The sequence below is a fragment of the Hyperolius riggenbachi genome, chromosome 1 (assembly GCF_040937935.1).
Source record: "Hyperolius riggenbachi isolate aHypRig1 chromosome 1, aHypRig1.pri, whole genome shotgun sequence".
NCBI classification, from domain to species: Eukaryota; Metazoa; Chordata; class Amphibia; order Anura; family Hyperoliidae; genus Hyperolius; species Hyperolius riggenbachi.
The window spans coordinates 433,411,162-433,431,078 of NC_090646.1; the positions used below are offsets into that span (position 1 = coordinate 433,411,162).

The window sequence follows — 19,917 nt, forward strand, 5'->3', positions numbered from 1 at the left end:
TCCAGACAGAGATCCAGATATATAAAGTATTCGTGAGTACTATGACTGAACACTGATTTGTCGTCTCCTTCCCTTTAGCCAGACTGTTGAACGTTTACTCCACCTCTCACCGGTACAGTTTGCATTGCCCCTACTCCTGCTGGAGTCAATGACCCTATTGTTTATAACTAAGCTCAATGGTTGGACTATAATAGTATGATTACAAGTTCAGCAAGTGGGACATTTCTTTACTAAACAATGCACTGGGCCGCATCATATATAAATCTATGCATCAGGCCGATGCTAAGCTTTGCAGGGGTTGATTCTCCTTGAACATGCGGACGCAGACTCTTGTGATATGCTAAGACCATGCCCGACTTGTTTCCACGTCAATCTAAAAAGTCATGAGGGTATAGGGGGTCTGTAGCTCGCATCATGTTGCAATAGTAGTTATGTCCATGCAAAACAATGCCACCGGTTCTGTAACTGTTGTCTTTAAAGTCACGTATATTGACAACAAGTGTGTGTGCAGGGATATTCAATAACCTTTCTTTTTAAAAGATTGGGGGGGGGGGGGGAGATGTTTCTTTTTGTCCTTTTCATTATCCTGTTTCTTTTGATTTTAGGAGTGTGCACGCCTCTCCCGCTAGGGCCTACACCCCGAAGTCAATTTCTTGCTTCCCGGCACTGGGCCCTGCGGGTGAGGAGGTCCCCACTCTCTCCTTTTCTTTAATTCAATTTTCTTACTTCTTATGTTACTTCCTGGACATCCTCCCTCCAGCGGCATATGCGAGTACACATGCTGGATGCATAAGTTAATAATATATATGCATGGACTACTGGTCACAAATGTATTTATGTAGCATCTAGGAACCCTCTGGAGCCACCACTGTATGGAGTTAGGGGAAAAATGTTAATTTACAATACAATACCATATATCAAGTGGAAGGTGGCTTTCTGGCTTTGCGAATTAAGTGCTGGGGAGTTGGGGGCGACAATGGCCGGTGGGGTGGTGCTGGGGGTGGGCCCCTGGTGCCCTCGGGTTGGAGACGCCCCCCCCCCCCCCCCCGTTTACTATTTACCAATTTTATTTTGTATAATCCCTTTTCTTCATTTTCCTTTTTTGGGTGTCTCCCCTCTTGGGCGCCTGGGACCCTCCTCCTGCCGTGCCTCATGTACCGGATGCCATTAAGATATATGTCCCGGTGACTACCTTAGTACGATACGAGAAATACTCACTGATGTATAAGTAGTAACGTACTGTGATGGTCAAAACAAAACAAAATGCAAATCACTTATAGTACTACTGCTCCAGAAACGTATACACAATAATGTGCAGGAGCCAAGGGGTACCTGGCTCGTGGAAGAGCTGTTGGAAGCTTGTGTAACCGCTTCCTCCTTTCGCACTGGTAAGAGGGCTATACCACTGTAGGTGTTACCGCCTAGAAGGTGCTACAGTTTTTTTTTTAGCTGTGGTCTGCTATATGGACATTGTTTTTAGTTTAGGGTGTAAGAACCTTCTGGCTGTTTTCAAAGGTCAGGGTGGGTTAGGGTTTGGGAAGGGTTTTTATTTTGGTTTAAATTCCTCACTTTAGGAAAAGATAAACTATGCTAATGTATTCAAGCGTCATAAGAAATGGTATGAGAGGGTGCAGATCGCACTAGACTATTATATGCTGCCTATATGTATGAACAGCAACAAGAATAGCGCAAAGTAACCTTAAAGTTCTTAGCTGGAATGTGAGAGGTTTAAATAATCCAGTGACACGTCAGTTGGTGATGACATATCTAACACGTCAGAGAATGGATATTGTGACTCTGCAGGAGACACATCTTACGGGAGACAAGACACAGGCACGGCGTAGAAACTGGGTGGGTTGGTCTTTTCACTCTTCATACTCACAATACTCAAGGGGGGTGTCGCTCTTAATTAGAAAATCCCTTATATTCCAAGTGCTAGCGACTCGTGAGGATCAAATGGGCAGATATGTATTCTTACATTGCAGAATTTCAGGTATTCCCTTGCTCATTTTGAACATATATATTCCTCCCCCATACGCGGTAGGCGTAGTTAAAGAAGGCATAGAATTTGTATTAAGACACCCATGTGCTCATGTCCTTTGGATGGATGATTTTAATTCGGTCTGCAATCCCTCCTCAGACAGTTTTCCCCCCAAACAAGACAAAACCACTACACTTGCAAACGTAATGAGTGAACTCAACTATATTGATCCGTGGCGCCATTTCTTCCCCACGCAGCTTTCATATACATGCCACTCCGCTACATTTAATACCTCATCGCGTATTGACCTGTTCTTTGTGTCCCCTCTGATTTTAAAAGATGTGTCTCATGTTGAGATTTTACCATGGTTAGTTTCAGACCATTCTCCAATTACACTTAAGGTCGCATGGGGGAATAAGCCTCCGTTTCAGTACTGGAAGCTCAACCCGTTCTGGTTGGATCTCATTAACACACATGAAAAAATTGCCAAAAAACTGGAAGACTTTATTTGTACCCACAGAGATGAGGAGAATGTGTCGTTGGTGTGGGATACTTTGAAGGCATTTGCCCGGGGTGTGCTCATTGCGGCAGTAGCAGAATGCAAAGATGATTCTAAACGCAAAGAGCAAATCTTGCTAGATCAGATAGAGACAGCTCGTTCAAAGTACTTTACCACCCATGCTCAAGACTCCCTTGATCAATAGCGTGCACTAGCCAGCAAACATAATCATCTCATAGATGAAATTACCAAAAGTAAACTATTCTTCAATAAGCAGGCTTTCTATGAACAGGGGGAAAGGGTAGGCACTCTCCTGGCAACAATATCCAAAGCTTTCACTTCTCCCTCAGTGATAACACATATAGCGGACCCTCAGGGCACGGTTGTTACAGGCAGCTCTGAAGTTAACAGGATCTTTTTTGATTATTATAACTCTCTATACAAGAGTCAAACCGCTGCCTCTAGGTCAGACTCAGAGATATACTTGGCAGAAATTAACCTCCCACGATGCTCCCCTTACCTTAGAAGAAGTTATGATAGCCATAGCTAGTTTCCCAAACAAAAAAGCACCAGGCCTAGACGGACTACCAATCGAGGTATATAAAAGATACGACGAAATAATAGCCCCTCTTCTCTTACAAACATTTATTAATGCGTATGATTCTGGTTCATTACCGCAATCTATGCAAGAAGCATTGATAATAGTACTGCCTAGGCCTGGCAAGGACCCGCTTTATTGTGATTCGTATCGCCCAATATCCCTCCTGCCAGTGGATATAAAGATTTTGGTGAAGATTCTAGCAATTAGGCTAAATACTGTGATACTATCCCTAATACACCCAGATCAAACTGGGTTTATGCCAGGTAAAAACACGGCCATGAATGTCCGCCGTTTGTGGACAAACATGCAAGCCAATCACACTAATACAGGTAAAAGAGTGGTGGCATCCCTTGATATGGCCAAAGCATTTGACACAGTGGTATGGTCTTACCTTGAAGCGGTCCCTGCCAGGTTTGGCTTTGGTGACACCTTTCGCAAGTGGGTAGGCCTCCTTTATGGCTCCCCAAGTGCTAGAGTCTGCACTAATGGCTGGATCTTAGAGGCATTCACATTAGGTAGAGGTACCAGGCAGGGCTGCCCCCTTTCCCCCCTGTTATATGCGTTGGCAGTTGAGCCGCTGGCGTGTCATATTAGATCACACCCTGAGATTTGCGGATTCCGTACTGAGCACACTGAGGAGAAAATAGGCCTCTACGCCGACGACACGATTCTCTATCTCGCAGACTCTGGGAAATCCCTTCAACTAGCAATTGCCACAATTGAAGAATCAGGGTACCATTCCGGTCTTTAATTAAATAAATCTAAATCTGTGATAATGTACGTAGACCAACCCTCTGATGAGACAACCGTACCAGCGACACCTTTGCTCACAGTCCAGTCCTTCAAATATCTGGGGGTACAGATTAGTCTCCCTCCAAAGACATATCTTCAGTAGGAAATATACCCTCTCATTCAGCTAACACAGGCCAAGTGTAAGTCGTGGTCCAAGCTGTACCTTACTATAGTCGGCCGCATAAACCTTATTAAGATGGTTCTCCTACCCAAGCTCCTGTACGTTTTGCATCAATCGCCAGTATATGTTCCTCTTGCGTATTTCAAAAAACTGCGCTCACATATAATTACATTTATCTGGAACAATAAAAGAGCCCGTATTAAACACTCACTATTGATAAATCCTAATGGCTTAGGTGGACTCGCACTTCCCTCAGTGCAGCACTATTACTTTGCTGCTCAATTGCAACATATGGCATCCTGGTTTACGGCAGGCTCTCTTTACAATGCGGAGGTGCTGGGGTACAGCTTGGATCTGGACAAAGAAAGTGTGGCACTAGATCTTTTAAGAGGATTATTAACACCCCCTAATTCATCTAATACTATTTTAGCACTAGCACACTTAATATGGAAATGAACCAGCGCAATATACCCCCTGACAAGTTATGATCCTCGCACACCTATATGGGATAACCCTAATTTATTTGAGCTCAGTAAGGTGCCTGACCCACATTTATGGCAACAAAGTGGGGTGATGTTTTTAGGTCAGATAATTAAGCAGGGTAAGCTCCTCCCATTCAATAAATTAGTAGATCAATTTCCAGCATTAGCCCCACATTATTTCCGCTATCTTCAACTGCAGCATAACATCCAACACCAATTCAGGGGTAATCCAATACAAATAGCACCTCACCCTATAATATCTTTAATTGCCGAAGGCCCAACAAAACATATAATTGGAACTTTATACAAGGAAATTATAACATCTAAAGCATTGGAACGTACGGAACCTGCTAAAGTTAAATGGGCAGATGAGGGCTTAGTCATTGGGGATGAAGACTGGTAAGATGCACTTGCAGCAGTCCAGAAAGTTTCACTCAATGTTAAAGATCGTGCCACACAACTAAACTATATATATCAAGCCTATCTTACCCCAGCCAGAATGGCCAAATACAAACCAGAAGTCAGCAATGAATGCCCTAAATGCAAGGCTCATGCCCCTTCTTTTTACCATTTGGTGTGGAAGTCCCCACCTGTGGCCAATTTTTGGTCCCAGGTGGTGAAATTTCTACATGATAAAATGGGTTGCCCAGTAGAACTTGACCCCCTAATGTGCCTGCTTGGCATAATTACAGAAGAAGAACTGCACTCCGGCACTAAAACATTTATACAGGAAACACTCCTTGCGGCCAGGCAGGAGATAGTTTTGAATTGGATATCCTCGACCTCTCCAGGTTTGGGTAGTTGGATTAAAAGGTTAGACACTACATTGCCCTTTAAAAAATTGATATATATCCACAGGAAACGTATCCCACAATTCCATTTATTCTGGGATAAGTGGAAAGACAGGTAATAACAGCAATGTAATGAATATACATCTATAAGAGTGCCAAAATATGCATGTATCTAGGTTGTAGACTTTATATCCTTAAATTGGGCAACGTGTACGATGTGTGAAAATTCTTAACTGTGGGTCCTCTGGACAAATAACCTCCTTGGTAAATGTTGTACACGATGCTCTTTCATTAACCGTTATTTAACTGTACTTCAGATCCAACCCTGTGGGTACTCTGTGTGACATAACAACTTCTCAATATCAAATTCCCTTTCTATTCAAAGTGTCTGTGCCTATGTAATACGTGATATGTATATGTTACGGCCAGAACCCGAAGTTTGGCCAGAACTAGAAGTGGCCGGCCACTTCGGGTTCTGGCCGGCCAATGCGCGAACTGGCCGCTGCGCTGCGGCCAATGTGAGAAATGAAACAATTCCTGTAAGGTTTAATGTGATGTTGTGGCCGCAGCGCAGCGGGGGCAAAAAATGTATCACACATCTTTACTTTATTCAATGGCATTAAGCCGCCCGGCTTTTTCCTCTGCCTCTCTCTCCTCCCCCCCCCCCCCCCCCCCCCGCCTCTCTCTCTCCTTCTCTTTATGGGCACAGCCGGGCGGGGACACGCGTGTCCCTCCGGAGTCGTTCGTCGCGGCAGGGGAATCCTGCCGTTCTTGCAGAGCGGGTGCTGGCAGAAGCAATGTCTGCAGCCTCCCCGCTCTGCTCTCCTGCCGCGAGGAACGACTCTCCTGGACACGCGTGTCCCCGCCCGGCTGTGCCCATAAGAGAAGGGGGGAGAGAGAGGCGGGGGGGGGGGAGGAGAGAGAGGCAGAGGAAAAAGCCGGGCGGCTTAATGCCATTGAATAAAGTAAAGATGTGTGATACATTTTTTGCCCCCGCTGCGCTGCGGCCACAACATCACATTAAACCTTACAGGAATTGTTTCATTTCTCACATTGGCCGCAGCGCAGCGGCCAGTTCGCGCATTGGCCGGCCAGAACCCGAAGTGGCCGGCCACTTCTAGTTCTGGCCAAACTTCGGGTTCTGGCCGTAACATATATATCAAAATATGTGATGTGTTCCTATTATACCAGTATCTGCTTTACTATATGCCTGTATGTATCATGACCCTGTTCAAAATCCTTAATAAACTATTTTCTGGTTTAAAAAAAAAAACTCTCATTTTACCTTTCACACTTAACGCCGCATTTTTGAGCGTTGCGTTTTGAAGCTCCCTGGCGCTTTTTTAGGGATGACCGCGGCGTTTCTCATTTCATTGATAATCATGTATTGGTGTTGAAACGCCTTCAAAACACACCAAAACGCTGGCAGCCAAAAGCAGCGTTTTGGCCTTTTCTAGCGCAGCCTCTAGTGTGAAAGAGCCCTTAGATAAGTAGTGTGTCCCCTTGTTCCAAACTGTGTTATTTAAATGTATCATATTGTGATCACTACTTCCAAAGTGCTCCAGAATCTGAACATTGTAGCCATTTTTTTCATGTAAATATATTGTGCAGTTCTTTTTTTTTTTTTTTTGCAGATTGTTGGGATTCTAATAAACATTTACTCAGCAAAATAGACCTTCCGCAGATGTGGACAACCTTTGTCCAGAGCTTGGCCACTTTCCACCAGATAAAGGTTTCTATGTCATTGTGAAGGATATGGATACAAATGTAAAGCAAACTTCTGCTTAAAGTAAACTTGTGTCAGTGAACAAATGCATTGTCTGCAGGACCTTGTCTTTCTAGTGCTTACTAGTTTAGTAGGATGTATACACAAGCCAACTATCCAACATCCAGCAATCTCTGCACTGGAGTTCATAGCCATGTAATTGAAAGGGTGTGTGGTCATGCCATGTAAAACTATACATTCACCCACCTGACATGCAACTAGCTTCTTTGAGTAAGCATGCCTTTATGGGGAGTGAACATGCCACCTTTCAAAACACATGATAATAAGCTAGCCGATGCAGAGGCTGTTGTACGGTTAGAGGAGCAGAGTAGATACTGTCACTTCTGTGGTGGTATGCTAGTACCAAGAAAGCATTACTAAGAGAAATCTAACTTATTAGAGCTGCCTGTAAACATTCTTTTTCTGGGTAGAATGGTAAGGTTGCATAGAATTCAGCTTTAATCTTAGTGGACATTGTGTTAGGTTTGACAAATGTTCGCTTTAATGCAGGGGGTGTCAAACGCAATACAAAATGGGCTGAAATTGAACACTGGGACCAAGTCATGGGCAAACCTCAATATCTGATGGCCATCTACCTCCCTTATAAAGTTTCCGGGTGTCTAATGACTCCCCCTCCCTCCCCTACACAGTTCCCTGGTGTCTGTTGCCCCCCCCCCCATATAGTTCTGTGGTGTCTAGTGGCCCTCTTTTCTCTACTACAGTTCCCTGGTGTCTAGTAGTCCTCTCTCCCCTTTAAAGTTTCCTGGGACCAAGTCATGGGCAAACCTCAATATCTGATGGCCATCTACCTCCCTTATAAAGTTTCCGGGTGTCTAATGACTCCCCCTCCCTCCCCTACACAGTTCCCTGGTGTCTGTTGCCCCCCCATAAAGTTCTGTGGTGTCTAGTGGCCCTCTTTTCTCTACTACAGTTCCCTGGTGTCTAGTAGTCCTCTCTCCCCTTTAAAGTTTCCTGGTGTGTAGTGGTCCTCCCTCCTCGAAGCATGGCTTTTAGCCGACTGCCACATACAAGACAAGACAAGACAAGACAAATAACATTTATATTGCGCTTTTCTCCTTGCGGACTAAAAAAGCGCCGGAGCAGAGCAGCAGCCACTAGGGCGCGCTCTATTGGCAGTAGCAGTGTAAGGGAGACTTGCCAAAGATCTCCTACTGAATTAGTGCTGGATTACTGAACAGGCAGAGCCGAGATTCGAACCCTGGTCTCCTGTGTCAGAGGCAGAGCCCTTAACCATTACACCATCAGCTAACATAGCGCCAAAGCTTGGCGTGACTATAGTAATAGTGCTATATTCCGCCCCCCGTGTATGGGTAATTAGGGGAACCGGTGGTTGCCGGACCCTGAATTACTTCTCCCTCCGAGATGCAACAACTCGGATGGGGAATAGAATTTAACACCCCCCGAATTTGTGTGGCAGCAAAGTGAGCTGTCATTTGGCACAACCTGTGTTAAAAAGCCCAGCTGAAAATCCAGGTACGCCTCCCTCCTTCCCTCCCCTATTCAGTTCCCTGGTGTTTAGTGGTCTTCCCTCCCCTATACAAATCCCTGGTGTTTAGTGGTACTCTCTCCCCTTTACAGTTCCCTGGAGTCTATTGCCCCCTCTCCCTCCTCTATACAGTTCCCTGGACGGCTGTCTAATGCCCCCTCCCCTGTATAGTTCCCTGGTGTTTAGTGATCCCCTCCCTCCCCTGTACAGTTCACTGGAGTCAAGGTCTTTCCCACTCCCTCCCCCATGTGGCTTTCCTGTTGATTTAGGGCTTCACCCTCCAGTGTAGTTTCCCTGGTGGTCTATAGTGGGTCAAACAGTGCAACGTGGGAAAACTACTTGAGGGGCAAAATTTGTTACAATACCTGTATTTTTAAGTAACAACATGTTAGATCTTTGTGTCACTTTGTTACTGGTTTTTGCAGCCACCTTGCTTGTGGTGTAAGCCCTGAGCGCCTGCACAGACTTTCTACAGATATTGTTTCAGGGTGGTTACCCCCCATTGTGTGGCGACCCATATAGTTTTTAGGTTGATTCTATACTTACCTTGGACTGTAGTTTTATTTCTTTCCTTCTTTGGTGTTTAACTGTTAGAGGAGTGCTCATAGCCACATTCTGAAGTTATATTTTATTCAAAATGTTTTGTTTTAGTGTACTTTAATGTGCTGAAATGAGAGACCTATAAACTGAGAGTTCTCGAGTTTGATTGAAATGACTAACTGTACTTACTTTGGAAGATTTGAAGACAGGATGTCGTATACTACACTTCATTGTAGAGTTAAGGGAATGATGACCCTTAAATTCATAGCATTTGACATTGGGATTATTAGCCTACAAGAGACAAAATGCAGTAAGTGTACCATTTTTCAGGACAAAAAAATAATAAAAGAGCATTGTTTTAGGCCTAGTTCACAGTGATCAATTGCATTGCAGAATAATTCTGCATGTCAACTTACTGCCCATACAATTCTATAGGCCTGTCCACAGTACTGCCTTATAACTTATTGCGTTATTTTAACTCGCTGCATACAGGCTTTGTATTAAAGTCTATATCCAGCAGGGGCGTAACTAGGCCCCACCGGGCCCCCCTGCAGAATTTCAGAGCGAACCCCCCCCCCTGGGGCCCACTCGGGGCCATTTTGTGGGGGCTGGAGGGTGGCAGCATGAGGGGAAAGCCTTAGCCACAGTTGGCGGGGAGAGGGGAAGTTCCCCCCCCTCTCCCTCACCATGGGGCTGTCCCCTCTGCGCTCCCCTCCAGCTTGAGTTACAGTGTGGGCAGCGGGCAGCGGCGGACAGATACATACCTTCCGTGCGTTCCACCGCATACTCTTCGCTCTAGCGTCTGACGTCACTTCCGGAAGTGACGTCACCTCCGGAAGTGACAACAGAGCAGGGGCTACAGGCCCTATTGTTACGCCAGTGATATCCAGTCTCCATTGCAGTTCACACTCATTTTAATGCATGCATTATGCAACTGACCACTGTGAATCCTGCCTTATTGTTGTAAAACTAATTTTCAACAGTATCTACAGAATTTCATATAGCTATATATCTCTTACATAGATATTTTTCACAGGGAAGTGGTTTGTGATGCCAATCATTTGGTGCAGTTTTCTTGGTAATGTGCATGGTAATTTTACACCAGCTCTCTTTTTGCTGTTATCCTGCTTCATATACTTGTTTATGTTAAATTAGTTTTTGGTGTAAAGGTAATATCAGAATTAGGAGTAGAGCTGTTGATGTTAGCAGTATAAGACTTAATTGTGTAGTATCCTAACAGGGTTAACTTGTGTATAGAAAGTGAAGTATCCAGAATTACTTGAACGACACATACATGCTGAACTAAGCCATAATTTATTTGCTAACTCCAGGCTTGATCAGTTCCAGTCTGTCTTTCACTGTAACCACTCCACAGAAATGGCTCTTACTAAAGTGGCCAATGATTTTCTTACAGCTAAACCCAAAGCTATTATTCCATACTCATATTCATTCCGATATGTCAACGTTTGATACTATTGACCACCCCTTACTTCTACAGATACTTTCATCTATAAGTATAAAGGGCTTTGCTCTCTCCTGGATATCTTCATATCACTCTGGAAGGTCTTTCACAGTTTCTTACTCGGAGCAGATCTCTTCTTTGCATCCTCTGGGCTCGATTCACAAAGCGGTGCTAACCCAGTTAGTACACCTAAAAGACTTTAGGCGTGATAACCATTGCACCACGCTGGTGAAAAGCCAGTTTAGGCGTGATAAGTTTAGATAAGTTTAGATCGCGCGCAAAGTCCCGCACGCAAAGCAGCGCCATTAAACTCTATGCGAAGCGCACCAGACTTTGCTAGCGCAAAACTTTTGATCAGCTGTGCACTGCGGTGCTAACCCAGTTGGTGCTATAGTTATCACGCCTAAACTTATCACACCTAAACTTATCACGCCTAAACTTATCACGCCTAAACTGAGTTTAGGAGTGATAAAGGGCTTTTCACCAGCGTGCTAACTGTTAGCACCGCTTTGTGAATCAAGCCCTCTGTCTGTGGGGCACCTCCTCTTTTCCATCTACATGCATGATCGTGGCAACTGAATTAACTCATTTGGGTTTCAAAGCCACTTATATGCAGATGGTACACAACTGTACCTCTCGGCCCCAGACTTTAACTCCCTCCTCGCACGTGTTCCTGACTGCTTGTCTGCTATATCTTCTTCCATGACCTCTCGCTTCTTAAAACATAATATGAGTAACTAATCCTTTTTCCACTGTCTCTATCCACCTCTCTGGCTTATATAACAATAATAACCGTACTATAACTTTAGTTCCCAAAGCACGGTGTTTAGGAGTAATATTTGACTCCTTTCTCTCTATTATTCCTCACATTCACTCCCTAACCAGCTCCTGTCATCTCCAACTCAATAACATACCCTGCAACCAACCTTTTCTCACTCAGGACACAATACATGTTCTTATAATATGTCGGTTGGACTATTGTGACATACTACCAGCACTTCTTGCAAATTTTCGCCAAAAGAATTTTCACATCGAAAATGCCATTTTCATTTTTGAAATTTTTTTCACAAAAATATGTTTACATTTTTGCATTTTTCGCTTTTGAGATTTTCCATATAAATTCACAAAACTGTTCGCCTGATATTTACCAACTTTCGTGGTTAATAGCAAATCCCCCTCACAAGCTAGAATCACCAAATTTGCAGGGTATGTTAAGGAGAAAAGTGGGTACAATTTTCAAAAAGACCTTATAGTTTTGGAGAAAATCGATTTTAAATATACGATAGGAAAAAGGATACACTTAAATGCAGTAAATGACAGATAATGTAGCAACCTAACGGTAGTGTAAATTTGCATATATCAAGAGAAAGAGCAATGAATTTCTTGACGGGTGTCCAAACGCAGTGTGTACAGACTCCCTGGAAGGGATTGTTATACAAACACAATAAGGCTGTATAAGGATCCCTGGCAACTTTACCTATTTTTTAAACATTTTTTCTTTTTGTTCAGAGCGTGGGAAATTTAAAAAAATGATGTGGGGTTTCCCCTCCCAAGCCTCCTTAACCACTTGTCCCCCATGCAGGCTGGGATAGCAAGGATGTGGAGCCCAGCCGCATGGGGCTTCGCACCCTGAGCTATACCAGCCCACAAGGTCCATGGTGACCCTGATTCACTAACCAGCAATTAAGCTGGTTAGTGTGCCTTAATACCTAGTGGGCGCAAACCACCTAACTCTGTGGTTTGCACCCACTAGGCGTAGTGCGTGCGCAGCCGTTAATAATGCGCGGTGCGACGATAACGTCGCACCCGCTGCCCTGTAAGGCTCCGAAGGTCCCCCTTGGTCTATTAACAGACCAATGGGGATCCTTCTGATCCCCATTGGGAGGCAAATTTAAAGATGCTTTGACTTTAGCTGCACTTAGTATAGCTAGAGCTCTTTCCTCCATGGCTACCCTTCTTCTCCCCGCCTACTGCACCTATCTCCCCCACCCACACTGGCACCCTGGAGCACCTGTAGCACCCTGTTATCAGGGTGCTGTGGTAGTTCCAAGGTGCTGGCGTGGGCGAGATAGGTGCAATGGGTGGGGAGGAGAGAAGAAAAGCCATGCATGCTAAAGCTGCGCGGGGAACGGCGGTATGTGGTGTTGGGTGCGCAGATCTTCAATCAAGTTTGCAACATTAGAGTATATTGGCATGGGGAATTTCTGAGGATGTTGACGTGGAAACATTTTTTTAGGGTACAGGTAACTAATTCTGGTTAATTAAGAATAGTAAACGACTTTATATGTGGTTGTGTTTTTATTTCATTTAACCCCTTGGGGACATGGGTAAGGGGCCCTATGTACCCCTATACTCATTTCTCCTGGGAAGGGGCTGGTATCTGGGGGTCCCCTTTTTAATGGGGACTCCCAGATGCCACCATAAACACCCCCAGGGCATCGTCACCCCGACCTCCTCTTGGGGCACCAGAGGTGGGGAAGAGCCCCTTGTCCATAGTGTGGACAAGGGCTCTGGGGGAGAGAGGAAGACTTTGCCATACCATACCATGGATCATGCGGACTGGTATAGCTCACGGTGCAAAGCCCATGCTCCGCTTTCTGGCTATCCCAGCCTGCATGGGGGACAAGGGGTTAAAGAGGCTTGGGAGAACGGACCCCTCTTTTTTTTTTATTTCCCACACTCTGAACAACAACAAAAAAGTTTTAAATAATTGGTAAAATTGCCAGGGATCCTTATACACTTATACAGCCTTATTGCAGCTGTATAGCAATCCCTGGCCAAAGCGTTGCCACTTCCACAGGGTTTCCAGGGGGTCTGTACGCAATGCATACAGACCCACTCGGAAACCCCGTCATGGAATTCCTTGCTCTTTCTTTTAATATATGTAAATTTACACTACCATTAGGTTGCTACATTATCTGTCATTTACTGTATGTAAATGTATACTTTTCCTATTTTAACTTTAAAATTGATATTCTCTAAAACTATAAGGTCTTTTTGAAAAAAAAACAACTTTTCTCCTTAACATACCCTGCTGATATGGTGATTCTAGCTTGTAAGGGGGCTTTGCTATTTACAGCGAAAGTGGATAAATATTAAGCAAAAAAAAGCTAAAATATTATTTTAGCAAAAATAGGGTGAAAAGAATATTGGCATTTTCGCTCACCACTGTTGTCTGTTGTCTAAAGATGATTGGCTATTGAGGACTGTCTATTGCCTATTGTCTATTGATGATTGTCTTTTGTCTACTGATAATTTTCTATTGATGATTGTCTATCATCTATTGATGATGGTCTATTGAAGATTGTCTATTGTCTTTTGTCTATTGATTGTCTTTTTTTTTGTCTATTGATTATCTATTGTCCATTGTCTATTGTTTGTGTATTGTCTACTCTCCATTGATTGTCTATTGATTGTTGATTGATGATTGTCTATTGTTTGACTATTGCCTATTTTTGTCTTGATTGTCTATAGACATTAGAAGACATTTAGACAATAGACATTTAGATAATAGACAATCACACAGATTTCAATGTTCAAGTTTAACTGCTGCGCTCACCAGATTCTGTACCTAGTTTTTTGAAAGGCTACAGTTTATCTTACAAAAGTCCTCAAGAATTAATTCAGAAGGTATTTTCCATCCACCTTTAGGATCACTGTTAGAGGTTCAGTGGGAGAATACAGTTGAATTCACCACTCCTAGAAAAATACAAAAATTCTCCACATAGGGTGATAACGTTCAGATTATCAGTAGTATGCAACACACCACCCAAAAGTGCTCCAGTGAATTGTGAAGGCTGATGTCATAAATTCATAGACCCACACCCCTTCTCCTTATATGCTCACCGAATTCAGACCACCTTAATTAATGGTGGATTTTAAGCAGTGTTCATATCCATATGTACATGGTAAAGTCCTGCAAGGAAAGCAATTCTCGACATAGGGTAATACTGTTCAAATAGAATTAAATTAAAATAAAAATAAACTCCTCAGTGGTGTCACTTTGTGAAAAATGTGCTCTCATTCCATGCCGTGGGGGTCCCACTCCCTACACAACAATATGCTCACCAAATAAAGCCCACCTCTATAGACAGGTGGAAACAGCGCTCAGTACAGCCTTGCGAACAAAATTCTCTCACTCCTGTTCATAAAATTTAACCTCTCCTGAGGTCTTTTATTCCGATAGATCTCAAATAAAACACATAAAAGGAGAAAACATAGCGTAAAACTGCAAATGCTTGCCTCTGGACGCACATAGAAACACACTTACGCATCCAGGGCAAGTTCAAGCATGTCACAAATCACTTCCACCGATGCCCATCCGCTGAAGTATGAAGGATGTCCCGCTCCGGGGCGTCCCGCTCTATTCCTTCCTCCAGCCGAATAGCTAATGTGATTCCGCGCTAGTAACGGTGACCGGCCGGTCCACTCGCTTCCGGGTGTGCGCGTGACGTCAGACGTTAAGCTCCGCACGGCGGAATCTAATCTATCGGAATAAAAGACCTCAGGAGAGGTTAAATTTTATGAACAGCAGTGGGACCCCCACACAGATTGTCTATTTATGGTTGTCTATTGCCTATTGATGATTGTCTGTTGTCTATTGATTGTCTATTATCTATTCTTTGTCAATTGTCTATTGTCTGATTATCTATTGTTTGATTTTTGCCTATTGATGATTGCCTATTGATGATTGTCTATTGATTGTTTATTGATGATTGCCTATTGATGATTTATTATTTATGATTATCTATTGATGATTGTCGATTGTCTGATTAATGTCTATTATCTATTGATTGTCTATTGTCTGATTGTCTATTGTTTGATGATTATCTATTGATGATTGTCTATTGATGATTGATTATTGTCTATTGATGATTGTCTATTGATGATTGTCTATTGTCTGATTGTCTGTTGTCTATTGATGATTATCTGTTGATGATTGTCCATTGTCTGTTGATGATTGATTATTGTCTATTGATGATTGTTTACTGATGATTGTTTATTGATAATTGTCTATTAATGATTATCTATTGTCCATTGATGATTGTGTATTGATTATTGTCTATTGTCCATTGATGATTATCTATTGATGATTGTCTATTGCCTATTGATTGTCTGTTGATTGTCTATTGTCTATTGCTTGTCTATTGACTATTGATTATCTTTTGTCTGTTGATTGTCTATTGTTTGTCTATTGTCTGTTGATTGTCTATTGTATTTTGATTGTCTATTGTTTGATTGTCTATTGTATTTTTATTATTGACTATTGATGATTTTCTATTGTCTTTTGACTGTCTACTAAGGACTGTCTATTGATTGTCTATTAATAGTTTATTCTCTATTGATTGTCTATTGTTTGACTTTTGTCTATTCTTTGTCTTGATTATCTATTGTGTGATTGTATTTGCCTGATTGTCTATTGTTTGATAATTATTTATCGATAATTGTCTATTGATGAGTGTCTATTGATTATCTATTGTCTATTCTTTGTCTTTATTGTCTGATTGTCTATTGTTTGATGATTGCCTATTGTCTATTGATGATAGTCTATTGATGACTGTCTATTGTTGATTGTCTATTGCCTATTGATGATTGTCTATTGATGACTGTCTATTGTTGATTGTCTATTGATGATTTTCTTTTGCCTATTGATGATTATATATTGTCTATTGATGACTGTCTATTGTTGAGTGTCTATTGTCTGATAATGATTGTATATTATCTGATTATGATTGTCTATTGATAATTGCCTATTGTCTACTGATTGTATATTGATGATTGTCTATTGTCTATTGATGTTTGTCTGTTGATTATTGTCTGTTAATGATTGTCTATTGATGATTGTCTATTGATGAGTTGTTTGTTTGTCTATTGTCTATTCAATAATTGTCTATTGTGTGAATGTCTATTGTCTGATTGTCTATTGTTTGATGATTGTCTCTTGATGATTGTCTATTTCCTATTGAAATTGATTGTCTATTAAATGTCTATTGTTTATTGTTTGTCTATTGTCTATTTTTTGTCAATTGTCTATTGTCTGATTGTCTATTGATTATTGTCTATTTATTGCCTATTGTCTATTGATGATTGTTTATTGATGATTGTCTATTGTCTGATGATTGTCTATTATCTTTCTTTTGATAAATGTAAATTTACACTAGCATTAGGTTGCTACATTATCTGTTATTTACCGCATTGAAACGTATACTTTTTTCCTATCGTAACTTTAAAATCAATTTTCTCCAAAACTATGAGGTCTTTTTTCTTCCTGTACCCACTTGTCTCCTTAACATACCCTGCAAATTTTGTGATTCCACCTAGTAAGGAGGCTTTGCTATGAACTGCGAAAGTCAGCAAATATTAGGCAAAAAAAAAATATTAGAGCAAATTTTTGCTTGTGGAAGCAAAAATTTTACTTATTTTCATGAAAATAAGGTGAAAAGAATATCGGCATTTTTGATCATCACAGCATATTACTTTGTGGACTACCAACTAACACTAACTTAACCAGAGGATCCAGTTCAAACTCAACCCTAACTTACAAAGCTCTCCACAATCTCTCTCCTTTGTACGTCTCCTCACTAGTTTCCAGATACCAACCCAACCGCAATATCAGATCTACACATGACCTTCTTTTGTCCTCCTCTAAAATCACCTCCTTACATTCACGTATACAAGATTTTGCACGTGCTTCACCCTCCTCTGGAATCCCCTTCCACAACACATCCGTGACCTTCCAACATTTGATATCTGTAAATGCCCTCACAACTCACTTTTTCCCTCATACATACACTCTACCTTAAGCCATTATCCCTTTGACCTCTGGCTGTATTCCTACTAGATAATACACAACACCCTGCCTCTAGGTATCAATATTGTATACTACTACATCTCTTGTCCCCCCCCCTCACCCCCCACCACCATTTATTTAGATTGTAAGCTTGCAAGGGCAGCTCTCACCCTTTTGAGTGTTGGAATTTATTACACATTTTATTAATGTTACTTTTGTCACTGTAATTATCAATTTTGTATATTCTACCAATTCTGTATTTTATATATTAGTGTATACCATTGTCTGTATTATTTTGTACCCCATGTTTGTTTCTTACTTTGTACAGCACCGCAGAATATGTTTCTGCGTTAGAAATCAATAATAATAATAACAATAAAGTATTTTATACTCAGGCCAGGGGTGTGTAGTTGGTTTGGGGGCAGTTCTATTTCTGCACAAGCTTGTTATTAGAGATAATCAATGAGATTGATGTCAATAGTTCTGGCTTGATTGCAAATTTAATGCACAGTGCAGGGCCAGATTTCTGGAAAGTTCACAAAGGTCCAGGCCTTGGGTAGCAGCAGCATAAGGGGGCACCTGGACATGAAATAGGGGTTGCTATTTATGAAAAAGAAGACTGCAGATGGGTAGCAACACATGAAAATGAAAACTGATGCCCAAGGGAGCTGTACATGAAAGAGGGGACTGAAGTACATAGATGTTATACATGGAAGAGAGGGCTGCACATGAGATGGGCACTGCTGTACATGGAGAGGGTGCCACAACATACTTAGCCTAGGGGCGGAAAAGGTATAAATTCGGCCTTGACTGTATGCAACTTGGAACTGGGCCAGTAATATGGACTTCCTGACGATTTTAACTGGTTGAATTCTCATGAAAGCCAAAATTATAACCTTCTCATTTATCGACCATACTTGGTTGGATTTTTTGACCAGTCACTAATAACCCGAAGCAGTGGACTGGGTCATGGGGAGGACACTTACTTGTGGCTTCACGCCGTGCTTCATTTGACTCTAATGCTTTCACCTTCCAAGCCAGAAGGAGAAACCATCAGAGTCACATGACGCATAGTGTGAACCGCTAGTATGTGACCTCCCCCTGACCCTGTCCACTGCTTTGGGTGCGGTGTGCAGGAAAATGCAGATTTCCAAATGCAATCGAATTCGAACGCCAACACTATTATCAGTTTTGAAAGGGAAGATCATTGTAAAAGTCTTATTTGTAGTCTGAAAAAAAGAAACCAGTCATTATGTAATCACTCATATGTGTTGTATTTACCGGTTTAATTGTATTGAACTGCAGGTTTTTAGGATATATCAGTGTCACATTCGTCATGTAGGAATCATCTCCTGTATTTTCCAAGGAAATGCTCATGGTCAGGTCTTTGGTGTGCCCAACAATAAGTTCCTTCCTAAATAAAAGAAAAAAAAACAGTCTGTGCCCGTGTACCAATTACCGATTAATAATATATTGCATATTTGCATGGATCGGCCTTTCATCATTTTTGACAGTGTCTAGATCTCCATATCTGAGCTCCCACTTCTGCCCACTTACTGCTCCTATTATAAGGATGGCTAACTCTTTGATATGGACCATTCATCTTAAGACCTGTACATATACCAGATGAAACTTGGCGACTGATAATGACTGCCTCTGCCGAGAATCCAGCATCTGTATGACAGCTCCTGATGCCTCCCAACCACTTGGCCAGCAATTTGCTTGGCAAATCACTTTGGCCGCGAGATAGGAGATTACATTGTACTCACCCACTTTCCCTAGCCCCTGCCCGACATCACTCCCACGTCACTCCAGCCCCTGCATAGAGCAGAACTCGTTGCTCGCTTGCAATGCAAGAAACATGTCTGCACAGCCCCGACCCTGCAATGCTGCCTGAGGTATCGGTTCCTGATTGCCGGCAAACAACATTACATGGGTATTAGACTGGAAGAAAATAATTTAGGCTCCTCCTGATTTAAAGTACACCTGAACTAAGATTGATATGGAGGCTGCTATATTTATTTATTTTCTTTTATCCACTTCAGCCCACGGCTGTTTTTGCCTTAAGGACGGAAGCAATTTTCCCCTGTCAGCACTCCTCCCATTAGTTCGCCAATAACTTTATCAATACTTATCACAAATAAATGATATACTGTATATCTTGTTTTTTGCCATAAATTAGGCTTCTTGGAGATGATACCGTATATATTTGCATAGAAGCCGAATTTTTCAGTACAAAATATGTGCTTAAAAGTCCCCCCTTCGGCTTCTATGCGAGTCACCTTCTTGCTGTGGCAGTGTCAGTGCGCACAAATGTATTGATTTACCCGATCCTGTGCCCCTGAGTGAAGAGATGATCGGAAAGGAGTGCAGCGGTAATGCGAGCAACATGCTTCCCCGCAGTGGATGGCAGGCGGGGAGAGCTTACTGGATTGGTTAGCAGGAGGGAGGAGAACAGATGATTGGATGGCCGAACAGAGCAGAGGGGAAACGCTGATCACATGATCAAACAGAGCAGAGGGAAACAGCTGAACACGTGGCTGGCTGGCCAGACAGTACAGAGAAGAATAGCTGATCACATGGCAG

At 42.3% G+C, this 19,917-nt stretch overlaps 1 protein-coding gene and 1 long non-coding RNA gene across 2 annotated transcripts in view; one reads left to right on the top strand and one right to left on the bottom strand.

Moving 5' to 3' along the window:
- LOC137561763 (integrin alpha-E-like) overlaps nt 1–19,681 on the bottom strand; it is a 20,947-nt gene extending 1,266 nt beyond the window's left edge. Inside the window, exons 1-3 of the mRNA XM_068273119.1 lie at nt 19,659–19,681; nt 18,613–18,745; nt 9,269–9,370 (exon numbers count right to left, since the gene is read on the bottom strand). Coding sequence (XP_068129220.1) covers nt 9,269–9,370; nt 18,613–18,708 — 198 coding nt within the window. The 5' untranslated portion in view covers nt 18,709–18,745; nt 19,659–19,681. The remainder of the gene's footprint in view (nt 1–9,268; nt 9,371–18,612; nt 18,746–19,658) is intronic.
- LOC137553048 (uncharacterized) overlaps nt 1–19,917 on the top strand; it is a 133,958-nt gene that overhangs the window by 32,297 nt on the left and 81,744 nt on the right. The window lies entirely within an intron of this gene.